Genomic DNA, 23,474 nt, shown 5'->3' with positions numbered 1-23,474 from the left:
ACTTCACATATTACACACATCTTTTGGTACTGTTATTTGTTTGCAGAACAGTATATAGCTTTTAAGTTGCTATGTATTATTTCAATTGGTGAAATACAGTTGGTGCACGTCTATAAAGTATATGATTTGATGCTCTAGATAGGATTGATTTATTTGCATATAGCATCGAATACTTTATAAATACACATTTTGTTGGGTGATTTTTTTCACTTCACATGCTAGCTGCTTAGGGGTAGGTGAAGATTGTAGTATGAGATAGCTTATAAGATACTTTAAGTTGACACTGACTCTTTAAAAACACTGTTTTCTCTACCAGATCCCTTTACTTATTATAGTTAGTTGGGTATTGATTGTTGTCTCTAAATAGATTCATCCCTGCAAACTTCCTGGTTCCTGCTCCCTCCATCCAAGCTGGCAGCTGGCCCAACATCCAGACGTTTCAGGTTGCAAGTTTTAGGATAAGGCTCCCTCACCCACATGCATGAGCAAACCATGGACTAACATTATATAAAAAACGCCAACTTTCTTCTATGTATATGTGGATTCACTGACCTATCCAGTGTGTCTACTGTGGATTGAGGTACCCTGCTGTGCTTGGGTTGTCCACCAGAGGCCCTATTTTGTTGTTGAGCCAGTTTTTAACTATTGAGTTGCCATTTGTCTTTCACCACAATACATATGTAATATATAACACTTAGATCATGCCCTCCTGTTCTCTTTATCTGTTCACTTTGAGATACTTTAGTCTCTCCAGAGGTGTTGTATCAAGTGTTTTGAGGCCGGTGAGAAGTTACCCAGGATGTTCTATTTGGACCTCATGGCCTTTCTGCTGCTCTCACTATACTATTATTGTACTCATGCCTCTCACTGCGCCATTTGCCCCCTTTTGCTATTTTCACCCCTTTATGTGTTCTGGTGACCACTGTCACTGGGACTCAACATAGGGGGAGGAATAAATCTTCCAATCGTAAAGTTTGTTCCAGTGACAATTTTTTAGAAGGGGATTTCTCCTATCATCTAAATCTACACAAAATTTTTGGCTTTAAATATCTATTAGATGTACTGTAAACACTGAGGTATATCTACCTGTTAGGGACATTTTCTCTAGAAAGTCACAATAGCTTTTGTTAAAGAGAAATCCACTTGATAAAAGTATATCATTTAATAAACTTACCTAGCTGCAATAAATATGATTAATAGCAAAAAAAAAAAACAGTTGCTAACATTGTACGTAATGCTTCCTTGCTTAATTATTATTTTAGCAGCCATATATTTGAAAATAAAGATTTTTCCCTTTGTTTATCAATAAAATAATTGAGAATCATTGCCACATATATTTTACCATTGTTTTACAACAGAAGCAGGGGTCCACTAACCGCCTTTTGCCTTAGGCCCATTTATGTCTTCAGTTAGCCCTTTGCTTTTGCCACCAGAATACATACATACATGCAGCTATTAATCCTGAACGTGCAATCGCAGCACAGCATCCATTTAAGGAAATGCACCTTAAAGCTGCACCACAAAAGACAACAAGAAAGAATTTGCTGAATGTGAGTTGTTTGCCAAAATGACCATTAACCAAAAGGGAAAAAAACGATAACCAAGCGGAGGTTACTGTCAGAAATGGATTTTACGTGGCCTTATTAGATGCATACTATTACACACAATGCAGGATAAAATTGCTTGTATACAGATGTTGCTAATTAGACATAGTTAATAAAACATGGAAAACCCCTAAAGGTGTTGACACAAACCAGTCTTCCAGATTATTACATGATCATGATTCTTCAGTTTAGTCCACAGAATAAAACAGCACATTTATTTGTGAAAATACTGCTTTTGTTTAACAGGTGAAAACATGTACAGTGTTCAGAGATAACCAAGGCAGGTCATTCTCAAATACAATACATCTACATGACAGCTCATGGAGCACAGAAGAGATTTACAATTATACTGGATTTAGGACTACACAGCTTCTTAAGCCAGGGTGCTGAGTTGCAGCAATACAGAAAAATATAAAATAAAATCCTCCATTTGCATGTGATCTACAAATAAAGCAATGATCACCTAATGGCTTTGCTCTATAGTGAGTCTTTTCACAATGGAATTTTCGAATATAAAGCATTTTAATGGTTGAAGATGCCACGGATACAGTATATATCCATTGTCCGCAAGCTTTTCCCAGAATGTCCCATGCCACCGCAGTCCAGAGGGGTGGTGGAGGCTGAAGATATAGTCTATGCACAAAGCTTATGCATTGTTTCACATTCACATTAAGCAAAATACCCTGTTAAAATGTCAGAGTTAAAACTTTGACCAGCTGAAGGCATTTTCCCAACAAAGATTTTGCGTCAATCACCAAATGTGTTGTTGATTAGCGTTGAATGGCATTTAAAAGAAAATAGAGAAGCGCATTAAGAACCACAGACAGCTGAGATGGGGCATTTACACTAATGTCTTCAAAGGCATTGTCCTTTGAATGAAAAATATACTTTATTTTTGGAATATATCATATGTCAATCAATAGTTATGTTGCAAGATGACATTTTACTTAAACAGAGCTGCAGGAATGTGAGATAAATACTGTATTTTTTAGAGTATAATGAACTTAGCACTTAAGGTAGAATAAAAGCAACATAAATCAGAACTGATACATCCCATCACAATATACATGTCAAGTAACTGTCACTAGCAATCCACTTTAGATTTTAAATGTACAACAGTAGCAATAATTTAAGTTCCTCTAAGAAAGCATTTCATGGCATGTGTTCTATGCTTAAGAAGAGAAATCACTTATTTTAAACAGAATACAGCAAATGCTTAGTTATCTTAACTTATGATTATTCCCTTTAAGAATGAACATTAGAATAATAATGTGCTGTAACCCCTGGTAACCAATTTTAGAATTGCTCTTACTACATTACTACATTAAAAAGTGAGTTTTATTTTTTATTTTTTTTAAAGGGTAATGCAAAGAGCTATAGGTTTGTTTAAAGTACTTTAAACAGCCATCAGATAACAGCTTAAAGAATATGTTACCCCAAAATTTAAAAAATAGAAAATTATTTCTAAAATGTTGCTATGGGTATCCCTAATTTGCATCATTAAATAAGGCTTAAACTACTTAGTGAGAAAAATTGATGCTATTACAAAAATGCCCCATAGCTTACTTGCTAACTTTGGTTGTCATGTAACTTCCTTCTTTTATGTTGGATGTATAGATATCATATTTAGGCTTCAAGGGCTGGTTTGAATCTATCTGGCGGCTGTAGGAAACCTCTTCGTACTGACACTTTGATACATCTGGTTTTCTGTATGTGAGAGATGGCAAGGACTCTAAAGTGGATGTGTCTGAAAATCCCTCATTACAAATAGGTAGATAAAAGGGATACCAAGGACAGAAGGAATTATGGGTGGTCTGGGGCACTTGAGCTATAGCTGCATAAACTTTGCACTGCAATTGTGAAAAAAAAAAAAAAAACTTTGCACTGCAATGCAATTATGGTTTGGAAAAATGTGGATCTTTAATTGTTCTGCAGAATTTTCTGTAACTTTTTCAAACCTGCAAGTTGGTCTAAAACAGTGATCCTCAACTTTTAATTTAAATATTGCCGGAGACATATTTAGAAAGCACCACATCCTCAACCTTTTTAAGACCAGGGCCTGGGTAAATTCTTCCAAAACCTTCCACACCCAAACAGAAGAATAAAGTTTATATTTACACAATAAAAGTAAGGGAATGCAAAACATGTATTGAAGTTTTGAAATATTGAAATTTTGGAAGGGTCTGGGTGTCACTGTGGGAAGTGTTGTGGAACGGGCTAGGGGACTTTGTAGATGAATTTGTGGAGTGGTAGGGCATGATGTTTCTGGAAAGCACTGTGAGTGGTTGAGGGGTTAAGGCTGGGTGGCACTGTGTGATGCTGGGGGGCATTGTGGAGGCTGAGGGCTCTCTGGGGGCACTAGAGACCACTATGGAAAGATGGGGGGCATTATAGGAGCTATGGGGTACTGTGGGTGGTTAAGCTATCTGCAGCAGGTTGGAGGCCTGGGATAGGGGAGGTTGTAGACTGGCAATGGGTCACAGCCTGATGGTTGAGAATCATCTATCTAAATTAAACTCTGTATCTAAAATCAAAACTGTAGGGACCAATAGTGTAGCACAGGAAGAATGAAGGGCAAAGCTAAGCTTATCTGCATATATTGTCAGATGCCCCTGTCTTTGGATCCAATGATCATCTTGAAATGCAGTTTTTAATGAAGATAAAATCTGATTATGTATTTGTAGCCGTAGAACATACTGGCTAGTATATACTGCAGATTTCTGTTTATACTTGAGACCCCACTCCACGCAATGATAGTGCTTTCTGTTGTACATATTAGTTAGATGGGCATGCTATATTACTAAATAATGAGGGAATTGTGTAAGTATCAACCTTATTTTTAATAATAAACCAATCAGTTGACCTTCTTCTCCCCTTAACATTGTTCAGGCCTAGTGATTAGCAAGCCAGATATGATTACTAAAAACTGGGGGTAAGGGGAGAATATCACATGCTCTACCATACTTACCTGGTTTTTCCAAGGGATCCAACCTGTGAATAGAGCAGCAGGAGAGCTTGGTAAAGGTATAGAATATAAGTGGGTAGGTGGGGGATTAGCAAGATAATGTGTCGCTTTGCCCTGAGCAACATGAGCCTTGCCATAGGTTTATTAAAATCATATATCATCTTTTATCTATATCTATATTTTGCAATAGGCTAACTAAATTATAGAACAACGTATTGATTATATAAAATATGTGTACTATATCTTTTCTTTTATATTATTTCCTTCATTTATAGCTATTTTAAGGCTAGCAAACACCCTAATATATATTAGATTACTTTCTTTTACATTGTACTCCTTCTTGACTCATGTAAATGTTTTTACTGAAAAAATAAAATATATTATAAATAAAGCACCAGGCTCAAGCTAAGTAGCAGATATAAACCTGGTAATCAGCATGTTTTTGTTTTTCATCTGGGTTCAAAAAGTTTAAAAACAAAATTTTTATAAAACTATCATATCTTTAATACTCGAGGATATTTTTATGATCCGTGAATACTGGCAACTCCCTGAGTAGCACATATTTCATATTTTGTAGGAATTTGTAATAGACCTGTCCATTTTTGGAATGACACCTTAAAATGTACCTGTTGTCCTAATGAAGGCTGCCATTATATGGACTGGGCTATTATTTGACTTATTAAAGCTTATCACTTCAGCTCATGCTGTCATTATATCACTAGTTTCTATAGGTTATTTTAGCCCATAACATGGCAGCTTACATTGTTCACTGTGACAGGTACACTTTAAGTAAAAGGGAAAGGGTGAAATCAAATGTGTAAACATGTCACAATCCTGCAGATGATTTAATAAGGGGGTAGCACCTTCTGGGTCATATACTGTACAATTCTTACCCAAGTGCAAACTATAAAGACATCCAAGAAGGATAAAACCTTTCAGGTTGTAAACATCTCTAATTATCAGGATAAATAAAAAAAATAACCCTAAAATCGTAAACAAAATTTCTTTGACTTGTATCCTGGGAATAAAATATAAAATGGTCCCCCAAACAAGGGGTTATTCAGCCTAGTTAAATTCTAATCATGGTTTAGACAGGACAATCCTGATGTCAAAGGGGCATGACTTTATGCAAGGTTGTTGGAGTAGAAGCTGGATGAGTCAGACATGGTCTTACAGACACTACGAGAGGAGCCGTTGGAAGTGAGGTCCAAGGACAGACGCTTGCTACTCTTCCCATTCTCCTCTGCTTCTTCATCGTTGGTGTTTAAGACAGATGAGACGGTGGTTTCAATACGACTGATTTTGTACATGCTGCTCTGTGTTTGAAGGTAGCGTGTGGATTTCAATTCCAGCCCTTCATACTCACCCGTACGGATAAATGGGCACCATCGAAACACATGTCTAAAGCCAATGCGGAACCTTAGGATAGAAAAAGAACACGTGTTCAACTAATATGTGAGAAAATTACTTGGTTAAGGGATGGGTTCTGCATGCATGCATTACTTTTCTTCTGCTACTAGTAGATCTAGCCTCATCCTAGTAAGGACAAAGGACATTCTGTCATTTTACTAATAGCAAGTTAATATTAGCTAGCAGAGTGACCTGGGGCTCCAAGCCAAAACCTCACCACCATCACCATGGTCTTTCCAGAAATGCAGTGTCCTCCGCACTTTCTGTGAGCTGAACTACAAGCACAAACAATGTTATCATTATGGCTGGGAACTCGCTGGAACCTGACTGGATACTCTGGCTAATCAGTTTTCCTGGCAGGTCTCTGGGCAACTGGGAGTTCTCTCCAGTTTGTCCAGTTAGGCTGACAGCAGTAGCAACAGGGGAGGAGGAGAAAGGAGGGAGGGTTGTGCTGTGCTCTCTCCTCCTTCAGCTCCAGGGGCCAACTGAAAAAGAAGGATTAGAAGGCTGATGTACAGTACAAAGGAATGTATTTGGAAAGAAACATAACAGAAATGTTTCTGTGAACAAGGGAAGGCGGAGTATGCAGAAATAGATGGGACAGACAGGATACAGACCAGGAAAGAAGAGCGAGGATAAACAGCCTCACTCACAAACACAACAACAGTAATAGTAAATATGCAGTGACCCGTTAATACAGCATATTTAAACGGAACACTGTTCAAACATAGATAAAATACAAACTTATTAACATATACAATCATGTTCACAAAGTATATAAAATAGATCGAGTGCCACCCCGACCAAGCGCTGGACCCAAGACGCCTCAAGTGGGGGCAACCAGGGACGAGTGCGTGGACAGACGGTGCAGTCGGTCAGTATCAAAGCAGATAAAAAACAAGTACAAACTGTTTATCACACTGTATGTATTATACAATAATTGTAGGACTTAGGAAGCTTGAACCAGACATAAAACAACACAGGGAGAGGGGGTGGGGTGGGGATGGGGGAAGAAACGGAGAAGAAGGGGAAGAGAAAAGGGGGGAAAAAAGAGAAAAAAAAATTTCTGTTATGTTTCTTTCCAAATACATTCCTTTGTGATTTTTTCAATAAAATATATACTTTTTTAATACCGGTGCCAATAAAGTCCCCAATAAAGTCCCCATTTCTTTTTCTTCCATTTTCCAATTCCAGTATCAAGGATGTGGCACCTCTAATTATCTTTGTGAGCCTAGGTATCCTGCGACCTAAGTGCGCACATAAAAACTTTTTTTGATGTACAGTACAGAAAAGGGAGCTGAGAGATGGTTGGGAGTAGGAGAATGACAGGAATGCTGAGAGCTAAAGTGGACAACAGGATTGAGTATAAAGAGTTGGAGGTAAGAGCAGGATAGTATGCTGAGTGCCGACTCGGGGTCAGGTAGTGGCAGAGAAAGTTAACAGGAAGGAAAAAGGTGCACATCCTGCTCTGTGCACAACTTTGTCAACCGTGCCTCAGACCTGAAAACTTCACATCTCCTTGTGAGACAACTGCAATTGAAAGCCAGTGTACTGAAAAATTAACTGGAAAGACTGTAGTTTATGAAGGAACAGTTTGTGGACAGATGTTAACTTTTATATGGGGTGCCACAGATGTGCACACATGACTCAGGAGAAAAGGTTAAAGGCAATAAATGGAACAATTGCATGTTTGTTGCCCATATTTTCCAATAACTGCTCATTTGTAGTCCAAATATTGCCAATGCTGTATGTTTAGAGTACCATGTTACTATAATTGAATCCCGTGTAGGCCTCCCACTAAGCTTTAAACTCTTAGCCTTATATTTGACCTCAGAGCACTATACAAGCCCCTACTAAACCGTTGCCTCCATAGAAGCGTGGGGCATTAAGCATGCTGCTACTTCCCTTTCCCCTTGCCCCAAATCCATATCACACACCAATTGTATGCTCATCAACATTGGAAAGTTCCTAAGTATGATTGTCTTCATTTTGTAAACTAAAAATTGAGGCATGTTGTTCCTTTAAAAGTGTAAACAAATGTAACTAAATGAATAAAATCAAACTAGCTAAATTGAGTGAATCACACAACATACAATGAGCCAACTCATGCAAGCTGTGTGCTTAAATTGCGCTCTGATTGCAAATTACAAATGTACACAACAAAGTGCACAAATACAGATAAAACATTCAAAACTATGAATATATAAACACGTGCATGAATTATAGTGCCAAAGTCTCAGTGCAACATATACAAAATGTATGAATCAAGGCCACACTTTGCAATAGTACACATAGCAGGTAGAAAAGTGAATAAAAAAGCTGTGAAAAGTGCTCCATCAACAAGATAAGATTGGCCTCTTACCAGACATAATTGATCCCTATTCCCTATTACAGAGATCAAAGCATCTTGTGAAGGGGTGACCACGGATGCAGATATCTCAAAAACCAAGTCTCCAAATACTTGCTAGGATAGGCTCCACTTATCCAGAAACCATATATAAAATAGGGAGAAGCCTCATAGTGTAAATAAGCCAGACATTTTAGTAAAAAAGGTATTGGTTACACTTACATAGAGGTTAAAAAATTGAAGCATGAAATAATGTCTCTAGTGACGGTGTAACTCATCCTGCTAGTTCACATGCTGTCACACGTACTCTCCAGGCCCGACGCATTTCCACAAAACTGTCGTCTACTGAGGTTGGAGGATATCGTGTCACATCAGACAAAAGGCTTTGAAGAGGAAGTGATACTGGAAGTAGATTTTTAAACCAAAGACCAGATGTCACAATGAGCAAAGGCGTGCCCTTTCATGAATATTCCAATCCAAAACTATCCACTATTGTATTCCATAGCTCACAAACAGCAAGTGGATCACTGCCTACCAACAGTGCATATGTTTTAATGATAAAAGCATAACTATTGAACAGTCCTGTACATAAGTATAGTGCACGCCGTTGCCATCTAGCGGATACAATATAAACCTACACATCTATATATTACATTTTTCTTTAAAGAGGTTGTAAACTTGTTTAAAAAATTTTTTTTTTTTTAAAACCTGCAAGAGAAAGACATAATGAGTTAGTATGCATCGCATACTAGCTCATTATGAAATACTTACCTTAGAACGAGCCCCCGCCGTGCCGCTCTCTTACCTGTATGACGGGCGACATGACATGTCGCTCGTCTTCCGGGATCGCGGCATCCGGTCATCTGATTGGCCGGAGCCGCGGTGACGTCACTCCCGCGCACGCGCGCGGGAGCCGACGGTCACGGCACGGGGCTCTGAAGGAACGGCACGATCAGCCGTTCCTTCAGAGCGCATGCGCCAGTGACGTCACTGGCTGCATTAAAGGTAAATATCTCCTAAACGGTACATGTTTAGGAGATATTTACAGTACCTATAGGTAAGCCTTATCATAGGCTTACCTATAGGTACAACTTCCTGAGGAGGGTTTACTTCCTCTTTAACATATTAAAAAATATACCTATAGATAGTGTGATGGTATCTAATATATAAATAACTATAGTTACATAATTATAATAAAAACTATTAAAACACTCTTTTTTATCCAACACGTCTAATTGAAACCTAGATAATTATCAAAAAGTATCAAAAAGTATCAAAGTGAAAAATACCTACAACAAATTTATAGTGGGTAGGAAAAAATGAACAAAGTGGCAAGGTTACTGAATGTATCTACAGTGCACATATAAACAAGAGAAAGGAATGCACCATGTGCATATATAACAATGTAACTTTAACTATTATTAATAAAGGAATTTATATCCCATTCTATATTTAGGCCCCATGGGGGGTAAGTTTTCAGGTCATAAATCCACCGTGTTTCACGACGGGAGATTTGTCTTTTGAGATTACTACTCCTCCAATTGGGGGAATATATCTCAATTCCTATTACTTGAAGTGTAGCAGGTTTTTTGTTATGGTGTCATTAAAAATGTTTTGATACACTATGTGATGGAAGGCCTTTTATGATGTTGTTAAGATGCTCGCATATACAGATATTGAGTGCTTGTGTCGTCCTTCCCACATATTGAAGTCCACAAGTGCACCTGAGGAGATATACTACTCCCTTGGACTGACATGTGATAAAATCCTGGGTATCATACTTTTTGGATGTGGAAGAGGAAGAAAATGTGGATGTTCTAATAGAGAGGTTTTGCACATCTTGCATTTTTTGCATGGAAAGAAGTCTTTCAGGTTTTCAAACATTTTATTTACAAGAGGAGGGGCTATTGAATGGGGGGATAAAATGTCCCTAAAAGTTTGGGCTTTTTTTAAAAATAACCTGTTGATGTTCAGGAAGCACAGGTCCTAATATGGTATCTTCACTAAGGATGTTCCAATATTTGTTCAAAACATTCCCCACCCATCTATGTTGGTTAAAGAACGTAGTGAGGAAAGTCCATTCAGATTTATTGGATGACTGCTCTTTCTGTTTGACAGAAATGAGAGAGTCCACTGGTGCATTTGTGGACTTCAATATGTGGGGACTGCAATATGTGGGGAGGACTACACGAGTACTCAATGTCTGTATATGCGAGCATCTTAACATCATCAAAAAAAGCCTTCCATCACATAGTGTATCAAAACATTTTAAATTACTCCATTACACTTTCTCTTGTTTATATGTGCACTGTAGATACATTCAGTAACCTTCCCACTTTGTTCATTTTTTCCTACTCACTATAAATTTGTTGTGGGTATTATACACTTTTCAATACTTTTTGATAATTATCTAGGTTTCATTAAGTCATATTCTGGGTGACCTGACAGATATTTGTTGTCCTACAGCTATTTTTTAGAGACTTTTTTAGATACTTGCTCAATAACTTTCAGTGCAATTTTTTTTTCTCAAGTCTTTTGGATAACAGAGTGCTTTATTATCTTTTATTATTAATTATGTGACTATGGTTATTTATATATTAGATACCATCACACTATCTATATGTATATTTTTAATATGTTAAAGAAAAATGTAATATATAGATGTGTAGGTTTATACTGTATCCGCTAGATGGCAACAGCGTGCACTATACTTCTGTATAAAACTGTTCAATAGTTATGCTTTTATCATTAAAACATATGCCCCGTTGGTAGGCAGTGATCAGCTTGCTGTTTGTGAGCTGTGGAATACAATGGTGGATAAATTCCGATTGGATTATTCATGAAAGGCAGGTCTTTGCGCATCGTGACATCTGATCTTCGGTTTAAAAATCTACTTCCCGTGTCACTTCCTCTTCAAAGCCTGCTGGCTGACATGACACGATATCCTCCAACCCCAGTAGACGTCAGTTTTGTGGAAACGCGTTGGGGCCGGAGAGTACGTGTGACATCATCGGAACTACCAGAATAGGTTATACCATCACTAGAGACATGGTTTCATGCTTTAATTTTTTTTTATACTTTATTTGATTTTATAACAAACAAAAAAAAGACAACAACAATCTAATATAAGAATGCAGTTGATCAATACATTCTTACTGAATCCCTCCCTCCTCCTCCCCCCCTCCTCGCACCTTCCTTGTCCCGGTCTCCCCTGTTCTTCCTTTTTTCCTCCCAATCTCATCTCCTCTGCCTTATCCCACCTATTCTATCTATTTATCTGTCTATTTACTATTTTTCTTGAAATTTATCCTTTTTTCCCCATGTATTATTAAACTTTTTGACTTGTCCCGCTTCTACACAGTTGTTCTATTTTATATATGTAGGTTATCTTTTCAAACCATTCTTTTATGAAAGGTTTCCTCTGGTCTAGCCATTTTTTTTTGGTATTATTGCTTTCACTACGTTTATTAAGTGTAGTACCGAAGATCTCCTATATTGTTTTTGTGTACAATTTGTATTATGTATTATGCATACCCGTGGGTCATTTAGGATCTCCTCTCCTATGATTGTTTAGGCCTATGTTCAGAATCTCCAATTTCACCAGGTTAAGTTTTAAATTCGAGAGTTCCCGATATTTTTTCAGTTCCTTTATTAGGATTGGGAGTGTTGTTCTGGGGTTGGTTATGTAGAACAGGATATCATCTACATATACTGTGATCTTATGTTCTTCTTCTCCTATCTCCCCCCCTCCTATATCTACGCTATTTTGTATTGTTGCTAATAGAGGCTCCAATGAGCAGGAGGGGTGACAGTGGGCATCCTTGTTCCATCAAACATCTCAGAGGATGGTGACAGTCTTCCGTTGACCTTTACTGAGGCTGTAGGATGGTTATATAAAGTTTGGAACCATTGGACCATCTTATGTCCGATTTCCAGTTTTCTTATTGTTTCCATCATAAGTCCCCAGTCCACCCTGTCAAATGCTTTTTCTGCATCTATCGACATGAGTAAGGCTGGGGATTTTCCACTCCTCTCTTTTTGCAACAATAGCAATGTTCTTATTCCATTATCTTTTCCCTCCCTTCCTGGTTTGAACCATGTTTGCACCGCATTAATCCGCTCTGGCATCAGTTCTTTCAGTCTCGTTGCTAATACTTTTGCATAAATCTTTGTGTCTGCGTTTAATAATGCTATTGGTCTGTAACTGGAACATAACGTTGTATCTTTCCCTTCTTTTGGTATAATTGTGACATATGCTAATAATGACTCCTTCCTCATTTCCTCCCCCTCGCCCCCAGTTTATTTAGATTTTCACACATTTTTGGTATTATTTATTCTGTAAATTTTTTATAGCATCTTGTTGTAAAACCGTCAGGCCCTGGGCTCTTTCCTATTGGTGTATTTTTTATTGGTAATCTAATCTCCTCTTGTGTTATTAGGTCCTCCAAGGCCTGCAACCTTTCTACTGTGGTACTTGATAATTTTGCCTCCTTCAGATATTCCTGTATCATATGTTTCCTTTTTTTTTATTTCATCCTCTCTTGTCTTGTTTTCCCTAATTGAATAAAGGGCACTGTTATAACTATAGAAGACATTTGCAATTTCTGGTGTTGTATACACCATCTCTTCTTTGTAATTTTTCATCTTTTCTATATATTGTATTGATTTTTTATTTTTTAGGATTTTAACAAGGTATTTCCCTGGTTCATTCCCCCATTTATATGTTTCTTTTGCTACCATTAGACCTTTTAATTGGTCTTTTTATAATAATATCTGTTGTACTTCTGTGTCTGCTTTTTTGTGTGTCTATTCCAGTTCATATATCTCTGTTACTAGTTTTTCCATCTCCCTAGATTTTACTTTCTTTTTTATTGCTGCAAAAGAGATCAAGATTTCTGTAATATAGGCCTTGTGTGCTTCCCTTACTGTGGCTTTTGAAAGCTCTGGAGACACATTAGTTTTAAAATATTGCTCTATTCTTTTTTTATTTTATTTTCTATTTCTAAATCCTGTATTAGTTCTTCATTTAGCCTCTATGTACCTCTTTTAGTTTGAATTCCCACGAGTCTTAGCTTTACTACTACTGGGGCATGATCTGTGATTGATGTTATTTCTATTGATGATGTGATCAGTGACCACTGACTCCAGAAACCTATGTTCCATTGGAATGAATAGTCCTTTTTACAAGGATATTGAGCTCTCCACATGTCCACCAGTTGACACTGATGTAATTTCTTCTTTACCATTCTTAGTTGACGATCCCCATTCCCCAGTGCATGTGTGACGTACTATCTACTTGTGGATCCATACAATAATTTAGGTCTCCTGCCAAAATTAATTTTTCCTTCTAAAATTCTTCTAGTTTTCCTGGGACCTCTTTGAAATAACCTTTTGGGTTTTTATTGGGGCAATAAACATTAGCCAGTGTGCATTCAATCCCATGTAAAATACCTTTCAGAAAGATATATCGACCTTCTAGAACTACCTGCATGTCCTCTACTTCAAATTTAACCTCCTTTGCTACTCCTATTGCTACCACTTTTGCTCTTTTAGTTGAGGAGTCTCCCTAGTATCATGTTAGGTATGAATTTGAGTACAATTTTACATTTGTATTCTGTGCTATATGTGTCTCTTGTAAAAATATTATGTTTGCAGAGTATCTTTACATTTTCCAAAGTACCTTATGTCTTTATTCAGGGGTATTTAACCCTCTAACATTGTAAATCCAAAATTCAAAGTTATCATATTGAATCTCTATCTCTCCCCTCTTCTCTCTTCCCTCTCTTGGCCCCTCCTCCGCCCCCCCATCCAAAGATGGGGCCGGAAAAGAGCTTGGGGGGGCTCACTGGGGCAAAGAGAGGAATCCAATCCAGGAGTGAGAGAGAGACTCAAGAGAACACAAAGTTTCCGGCACAATAACCCTTTTCCCTTACCCCCCTCCTCCATTCCCCCATCCCCCCACTCTCCCAACTTCCCTCCCTTCCTCTTCCTACTGATGATCTTGTAGTTTCTTCTTTTTACCCCCCCCCCTCCCCTCCTTCCCCAGCCCCGCCCTGTCTTTCCCCCAATATCCTTCTCCTCATATTTCATTCTTCATTCCCGGGCCGAGAATTTTTTCAGATTCTTTTCTTAGAGATCAGTTGCCATTGTTTTTATTCTTGAATTATTTTTTCATTCCTGGCTGCAGTCCATCTTGGTATATCTGGGAATTTCAAGAAAGAGGGCTGAATGGCAAAATTTAGATTCCCGAAAGAACTACAAGACTTCTGATGCCGGGGGGAGAAAAAACGGGATTACCGCTGCATGTGTAGGATGGCTACTCCTGGAGCTCCTAACCTGAGCTCCCAGCCGGAGCCTTTTATAGGCGCCTTCTCCCAGAACTCTCATGCTTAAATTTTTTAACCTCTATGTAAGTGTAACCATTACTTTTTTTAATAAAATGTCTGGCTGATTTACACAGGCTTCTTCCTATTTTATATATGGTTTCTGGATATGTGGAGCCTATCCCAGCAAGTATTTGGAGACATGGTTTTTGAGATATCTGCATCCATGGGCACCCCTTCTCTGTAATAGGGATCCATTGTGTCTGGTAAGAGGTCAATCTTATCTTGCTGATGGAGCACTTTTCTCAGCTTTTGAGCACTGGTGGACGCGGAGTGGAGCATTGGATATTTATGCACTTTTCTACCTGCTTTGTGCACTTTTGCAAAGTTGTGAACCTGATTCATGAATTTTTCATATGTTGCACTGAGACTTTGGCACTATTATTCTTGCACGTGTTTATATATTATTAATTTTATATTTTTTTATCTGTATTTGTGCACTTTGTTGTATACTTTATTGTATTTGTAATTTACAATCAGAGCACAATTTATGCACACAGCTTGCATGAGTTGACTCATTGTATGTTGTGTGATTCACTCAATTTAGCTAGATTGATTTTATTAATTTAGTTATATTTGTTTACACTTGTTTACACACTAAAGGAACAGCGCACCACAATTTTCAGTTTACCATTTATTCCTCTTCCAGGAATTGAGTTGCAGCAGTTCCACCTTAGGCCAGCACAGAGAAACATTTTTTGTCCTTTTGTAAACAACTACTGTAATTTACCCCGCCCTCATGTAATTATATTTTTTCTCATGGGGGTTTATAAAAACAAATTGATTTGTGAATGTCTCACGCAATTCACACATAAGTCACAAACAATACCTTGTTGTGTTTGTAACGGGTGTAATGTCAGCTGATAATTGAATGTGCTGGATGGGGGTGAGTTACTGGTTGTTAGGACGCTAGCAGGAGCCAACTCCCCAACAACCAGAAGCCCTCATCTAAAAGTTGTTGTATTTAGCAGCAGTAATAATACCGCTGCTATATATTTCACTTCCCACAGCAGCTAGAGGTTTGCTTGGCCTAAAACCCATTTTTTCACAGATGAATCACCATACACTTTGTGAATAGTGCTGAGGGCTGAGGTCCACATCCCCCCCCCCACCCATTATTCTGGTTGAATGTTCCTAGCTTATAGTGTTAGCCAACATTCTCTATTGGTTGATCGTTCTTTAACTCTTCTATTTGCATGTCTTTAAAGATATTTTCTCTAAGAATAGGGCTTTATTAAACAGTTTTCGTGGGGTGTATTTGACAAGCACGTATATGAATCCTTCACAGGTAACAGAGACAGGGCACAAACCCACTTAAAAAGTGACATGTACAACATGATAAGGAAACCTGGAGCTCAATATAAACATGTTGACCTTGAAAAATTGAAGTTTTGTGCAAGCCATCATACCCCCACACTATGCAGATTTTGCATTTTTAATAAACTGCTCACTAGTTGGCACTTCTCTTTCTATACACACACACAGGAGCAGTGAGAAAAATCGCATGTGATTTGGACAGGAATCACACCACATTCATGTTCAAATTGCATGCAATTCTTTGCAGTGCGATTTGTGCCCTGTTATTTTGTTTTGACGCAAATCACACAACAAAGTATCGGTACTCAGTATCAGTGAAAGTATCGGTAAGCGTACTCCCTGATAAAAAAGCGGTATCAGTGCAACCCTACCTAAATTTTGCTGAGGTATATTTTTTAAACATTAGAATTGGCCAGCCATAATTTTATAACAACCCACCGAATATTGAGTAGGTTTCCCTTGAGAGAAGGGCCCCAATGATAGCTGACTAATACTGACAATTAGGTGCCAGGCACTTGTAGCCACCTACAGGGGCACCTCTTGTCAGTTAATTGCCATAATATAGGCCAGTGTTCATCAACTTCTGTGTGTAGCAGCCCCCCCAGCACCCCTAATACTTACCTGTGCCCCCTCTCTGTCCAGCGATGTCCACGAGTCCCTCGGCTGTCCTGGGACTCTCCCTCCTGGCTCCTGTGGCTGTCAATCAAAGTAAGTGAGCCAATCAGGAGAGAGGGGGCAGGGCTGAATGGCAGCTTTGTGTCTGAATGGACAAATGGGGCTGCAGCTCAGGTCGGGTGCCCCCATAGCAAGCTGCTTGCTGTGGGGGCACTCGATAGGAGGGAGGGGCCGGGAGCAAGATCGAGGGACCCGAGAAGGGGCTGCTCTGTGCAAAATCAACTACGCAGAGGAGGAAACTATAACATAACATGTTTGCTATTTATTTTTACTTTTTTAAAACAAGACTTTACAATCACTTTAAGGGGTAATCTCTACTTTGCGCTGAAATGACACATTTCATGTATATGATAATTGCTTCTATTATAAGGTATTGTGCACAGACTTTGGAAACTAATGCTGGCTAGTCTCTGGATGTTGTTGCAGTACTATAGATAACAGAGGTTTTGCTCTGACTCACCTGTCATTCAAACAACAATAAATAATGGGGTTGTACATGGTGGAGCTCATGGCGAGCCACATAATGGCCAGGTAAAACTGCTGGAAGAATTTCTGGTTCATTTCATCAAGCGTCTGTAGCAAGAAGAAAATATGAAACGGCAGCCAGCAAATTGCAAATGTGCAAACTACCACGATCATCATCTTCACCACCTGCAGAACACAAAATGTGACAATTACCCAGATGCCAAAAGGGTTCTTTAATGCACCTTACAGGCTGTGTAATAATCAGCATTAAAAGGTTTAGGGGTTGATTTACTAAAGGCAAATATGCAGTTGCTCCAGAGCTTTTCAAATGAGCAGAATCTCTGCTGACTTCCATCATCCAATCATGTGCAAGCAAAATGCTGTTTCTTTAATTTCCTTGCACATGATAAGGTACTCTTTGCAATCACATGTGCTGGTTAAATTGAAAAATGAAAGCTGAACTCAAACAGATATATAGACAGATGAAAAACATATATTGGATCTAGTTCACCTGCCAAAATAATTTGTACATCTGTCTATGTCTGTGCTGCAGTTAAGCAACCCTTACAGGTCCTTTCACATGGGCTTTCCGATAAGGTCCCTGTCAGTTTTTCAGGCGGACCTGATCGGACGCTCCATGCAGCCCTATGAAGCGGTGGAGGTCAGCGGTGACATATCCTCTGACACCCGCTGCTACCCGATCCTGTCCGTGAAATCCAGACGGATGGAAACCCTATTTTCCAACCGTCTGGAGGATTGGATCGTATGAAAACGGACAGGCGGCCCGTTTTTATCTCCCATAGAGGAGAGCGGGGATCTGACAGGTCCATCTCAGCACAGAGAGTCGAGATGGACCTGTTATCCGCCTGCTCAGGGGGGATCAGCGGATCGATCCCCACTGAGCAAAATGGAGTCTGCCGGGCGGAAAGCCTGTGTGAAAGGACTCTACAGATCTTGTCCCTCCCCACCATGTAACTTGATTGTGAAAAGAGAAGCAACGCACTGACGAGCTCATCTATATGTCATGCAGATCTCTCCTCCTATCAGCATATCCCTTGTTAGCAGAACACTACAACACAATAGGCTTGATGTTTTTATTGCTTTTCCCCCTCTCAGTCTGAGCTCAGCTTTACAGGGACTGCACCAGACTGATAGTCAAGTCAAATTCAGATACTTATGCTGCTTGTTTTTAAAAATAAATTTGATGATGTTATAATGAAGGCAGAGCTGCATTATTTTCAGTCTTTTATATCTTTACCAGTACCAAATATTATAATTTTTATTGATATCAATGTATAAAACAAAGTGGGCCACATAGCCCTAAAACAATCATAATTAAGTGCAACAATTTTGTACATGTATGCAAATTCCGTGCCCCATGGGAAACCTAAATTGTGATTGTTTTAGGGCCATCTAGACCACTTTGTTTTATACATTGAAATCAATAAAAATTATAATATTTTAAATGTGTGCCTCCCTTTGGTACTGGTAAAGTTTGCTCAAAATTTTTTTGTTGTGGTGTTTGAGCTATACGGATGAGGTACCTGGCTGGCGCACGCCCTTTTGTGCTGTTTTATACCTGCATGGAGTTCAGCTTTAAATGTGAAGGTTGCTAACAAATTTGCTTCACTGTCGGTCTACATTTTTGGAAATCAGCTTGGAGCATCTCAATGTGAGGTCCAGAGTAACCAGAGTGTAATAAACAGTGGAGATGATTTACACAAATTGGAGTGAAAAATTTGGTGCAGCTCAGCAAAGAAACTAATCAGCTTCCAGGTTTCATTGTCAAAGCTTGAAACGGTTGTTTTTTTGGAAATGCAAGGTAAAGGCATAATGTGCTAGTATGCATCTCACTTACCTGGAAACGAAGCCCTCCAGCGATGCGATGCAATTGCTGGAGGCAGCGTCCGTCTTCACCCAGTCTTTCTTCGGGGTCCGCAAACTCCTGCTGTGGGACAGGCCAGAGCCGCGATTATGTTGCTCCCGCGCATGCATGGAGGAGCCGTCATTTACGGCACAGGTATCTGAAGGAACGGCACGGGTTGTCTTTCCTTCAGAGCGCATGCGCCGATGATGTCATCGGCTGCATGTAATGTATATATCTCCTAAACCGAATCTATTTAGGAGATTCTGTATTTACAGTACCTATAGGTAAGCCTTATTATAGGCTTACCTCTAGGTACAAATTATGCAATAGAGTTTACTTCCTCTTTAACTGAACAAGGTGAAGATAGAAGCTGATAAGTTACTTTGCACAGCTACAGATTCTGAATGCTCCAGTTTTAGTAAATTCCCCCCAGTGCCTAATGCAGTTTCCATGCCTTATGTACTTCCTCCATACAAAGAACATTTCATTCTCAAGTTAGCATTGAGAAAATGAAGTCTGAAATATGGTTACCATTGACAACAAATTTTTCCCACAGATTTCACAGATCTGCCCAGTTTTATAATACTTATTGTAAAGAAATATTTAGTCTTGGTTATCAGCTGAGACTATTACCCACCTTGCGTTTGGCTACCACCTGCTCATGGTAGCGGTCTGAAGAATCTCCAGGGATTTCACTGGCCCACAAGGTCATGCCAATGAAAGTGTAAGCACACCCTATTACCAACAGAGGCAGTATGTAGATAAGGCAGAAGACCAATACCTGGTACCTAGGGAAAGGATACAGGGTAAATTAAACCGTGACAGCCATTCATAAATTATGTTCATGTAACTATAGATTTATGCATGTATCTTCTTTTATTAATAATATTCTGGGTGGTTCAGTGAGATGATCAGTCCAAAAATACTAATTTTGCATGCTGGTGCGTTGAAATTTCATTTATTTATTTTACAGTCAAATAATGAGCCATAGAAGGAAGCCATATACTTCTATACAATACACATCATTTACAAAAACTGTGCACAGTTATTTGACAGAGATACAGTTTAATAAATTAGATTGACAGATGTATTATAATGCACTTGGAAGAGGCGTGTCTGTAAAATGTAAAGGTGACTAGGGTGACAGATGTTAAGTGTCTTTTGGACAGTATGGGGTTGATTTACCAATTGCAAATAGACTGTGCACTCTGCAAGTGCAGTTGCTCCAGAACTTAGTAAATAAGCAGAAGCTCTGCTGACTTCCATCATCCAATCACGTGGTAGCAAAAATGCTGTTTTTTTAATTTTCCTTGTACGTGATTGGGTATTCCTTGCAAAGTGAAGCTTTACCTCATTTACTAAGCTCTGAAGCAACAGTCTATTTGCCTTTAGTAAATCAACCACTATATCTCTGTTTTTAAATATATAGGGGACATTGGAACAGTAGTAAGGCTGTAATAGAAGATGAAGGAAGGGGTGCTCAAACAGAGTATTAAAAAAGGGTCAGGGGTTCCAAGGTTGAATAGAATGAAAAGGGGATGGGTGGTGTTAGAGTCACTGAGGGAAAGCCAGCCACATGTTGGCAGGCAGGGAAAGAGGTGCTGTGAAAACCATCTGTGTCAAGGAGGGAGGAATGAGACTGGTTTGAAGGGTAGATTAAATATTTTAAAGTAGAATTATGAGCAAAACATTTTTCTTTTTATTTTGGATAAAGCATTATATAACCCGTCACATTTTTTTGTCTCATTGCAGAGATTTTTCTTCACTTCTTGTCCCATAGTCAAACAGAAAGTGAGAGGAAATCCCTGCAAGTTAACCACTTATAATCCATGCTATAGCCGAAAGACAGCTACAGCGTGGGCTTCCAGTGCTGGGAGGGTGTCAATAGACATCCTCCCGTAAACACGCTTCTCACGCACACCCTGCGGCACGTGGGTGGCACGCTCTGTGATCGTCGAGTCTTTTGAACATGGCTGATCACAGAACAGGATAAAGGACAAATCACATGTCCCATAGTCAAACAGAAAGTGAGAGGAAATCCCTGCAAGTTAACCACTTATAATCCATGCTATAGCCGAAAGACAGCTACAGCGTGGGCTTCCAGTGCTGGGAGGGCGTCAATAGACATCCTCCCGTAAACACGCTTCTCACGCACACCCTGCGGCACGTGGGTGGCACGCTCTGTGATCGTCGAGTCTTTTGAACATGGCTGATCACAGAACAGGATAAAGGACAAATCACATTCCTTTGTCACGTGATCAGCAGTCAGCCAATGACAGCTGTTCATGGAAGTAAACAGGAGCCGCCCATCGGCTTTTTTACTCCTCACGCTGACAGCGAGAGGAGAAAGGAAGAAAGCTGGTAACTGGCTTCTGTTACAGGGACATCGGTCCCACACAGTGCCCATCAATGCTGCTAATCATTGCCAACCAGTGCCACCTATCAGTGCCAACACGTACAGCTAATCAGTGCCCACCAGTGCTGCTAATCAGTGCCCACCAGTACTGCCAATCAGTGCCCATCAGTGCCACCTATCATTGTCCATCAGTGCTGCCAATCAGTGCCCATCAGTGCCTCATCATCAGTGTCACCTATCAGTGCCTATCAGTAGCCATCAGTGCCACCTATTAGTGCCACTTCTTATTGCCCTTCAGTGCCACCTATCAGAGCCCATCAGTGCCACCTATCAGTGTCCATCAGTGCCACCTATTAGTCCAGCCTCATCACTGCTTCCTCATCAGTTTCCAGGAGTGCTACCTCATCAGTACCCATCAGTGCAGCCTCATCACTGCCCATCAGTGCCACCTATCAGTGCCTATCAGAGCCAATTCATCAGTTCTGATCAGTGCCCATCAGTGCAGCCTCATCAGCACACATCAGTAAGAGAGAAAATGACCTGGGGGACCCCCAGATCACCAGAACTAGTGTCCCCATTGGAAGATTTCCCCTCTTTTTCTTTTATGGGAACAACCAAAAATTTGGGATTTTCTTTTATTTTCACTTTCAGTGATAATGGTAAACAAGACAAATAGAGGGGGTGAATCTCCTTAAAGGGGCCACAGACAGCAATAAAAGCTGACACGTGTTCTAATCTCTCTCCACTCTGTCCAAAACTAAGTTTTGCCTTTAGTTATACTTTAATTCTGACCATACAGAAGATGTTTACCTTCACTCGTAAAAGAAAATTGATGCCAATAAAACCAGGTCTTATTAAATGCTTCAGACCTATTTAGTTGTGAATATATTAATTCCTCCATTCATCACATTATAAATCCAAAGTTGAATTGAGGAAGGAGCTTCTAAACTCTAACAGGCCGGAATGCACACCCTAGCAGCGTTCAAAAAGTGTCACAATGTAGAACGATTATAGATTTTAGACGGTATTGATTTTTTGTGAAGTTGGAAAAATGAAAGTTCCCAATGTACCTGACAATTTGCAAAACGTTGAAAAATACTACATACAGTCTATCAAAAGGAGGAACGTTTTGGACAAGACCAAAGTATGTGGAGGATCAGGTTTTTCTCTCGACCACGTCTCCAGCATTTATTGGGTAGGGATGGAGTAATTTGATGAATAAGTCCCTTCTATACCACCAATGAGCTAAAGATCCCATTACTAAGCCGAGAGGAAAGGGGGGTGGCCTTCTTGCCCTAGGGTGGATAAATAAGTATATAGGAAAGGGAGTGTTGTAGAAGAATTTTCACAGAATATAAGTAAGTAATCTCAATAGATGTTGTGGGTGAAATAATGGTTCTGCTGGTGGGATTGTAGAGATTAAGTGTCACAATTGTAGAGCATTCCAGAATGGTAGTCAGTAGGGGCTACTGGGATCAACTAACAAGGAGATTGTTAGCCATCGGGATTCATGGATAAAATGGGAGGTACTAAATATGTTATTAGCAGCAAGGTTCTGGAACCAATATCAGTTATTCCTAATGTTACCCCAACACATCTTGCCAATAGACGTCTGTTGCAGCACATCACAACCCACAATAACATACTACCTTGTGTTGTGATTCACTACATTACAAAAAATGAATGGGCAGTCTGAACACAGCAACTGGCGTGTTGTGAACCAATGTCTGGAAATGAACACACCACAACATTGTGAACCCAGCGTTAAAGTGTATTTAAACCTATAAACAAAAATTTAATATATATTCAGCTTACCAGTCCTTAGATGTGGTGGCTGCATTCGTTTCCTTTTCATAGGATGTTATTTCCCTTTGTTTTCACTAGGTGACTCTGCCAGCAACAACCTCCCTGTCCTATGGTGACATTGATCATTCACCATACTGTATCTATGGGGGGAAGTGTTGGCACCCTATGCTTCTCTCCAAAGTTGGATTCCCCCCCCCCCCATCTTTTTTATATATTTAAGCAGGTTTTGCACTCTCTATAGACTTGTATGGGAATGCAAAATGTGCTAGAGGCAAACAA

General features: G+C 39.4%; 1 protein-coding gene across 1 annotated transcript in view; it reads right to left on the bottom strand.

Annotated features, from left to right (window-relative positions):
- Positions 1-4,878: 4,878 nt before the first annotated feature.
- The window catches only part of LOC309553188 (substance-P receptor), a 409,398-nt gene continuing 390,802 nt past the window's right edge, over positions 4,879-23,474 (bottom strand). The window contains exons 3-5 of the mRNA XM_082254133.1: positions 19,671-19,821; positions 17,162-17,352; positions 4,879-5,988 (exon numbers count right to left, since the gene is read on the bottom strand). Coding sequence (XP_082110259.1) covers positions 5,694-5,988; positions 17,162-17,352; positions 19,671-19,821 — 637 coding nt within the window. The 3' untranslated portion in view covers positions 4,879-5,693. The remainder of the gene's footprint in view (positions 5,989-17,161; positions 17,353-19,670; positions 19,822-23,474) is intronic.

The sequence above is a fragment of the Pelophylax lessonae genome (assembly GCF_965119305.1).
Source record: "Pelophylax lessonae genome assembly, chromosome: 4".
NCBI classification, from domain to species: Eukaryota; Metazoa; Chordata; class Amphibia; order Anura; family Ranidae; genus Pelophylax; species Pelophylax lessonae.
This window is presented reverse-complemented; position numbering and strand designations above follow the sequence as displayed.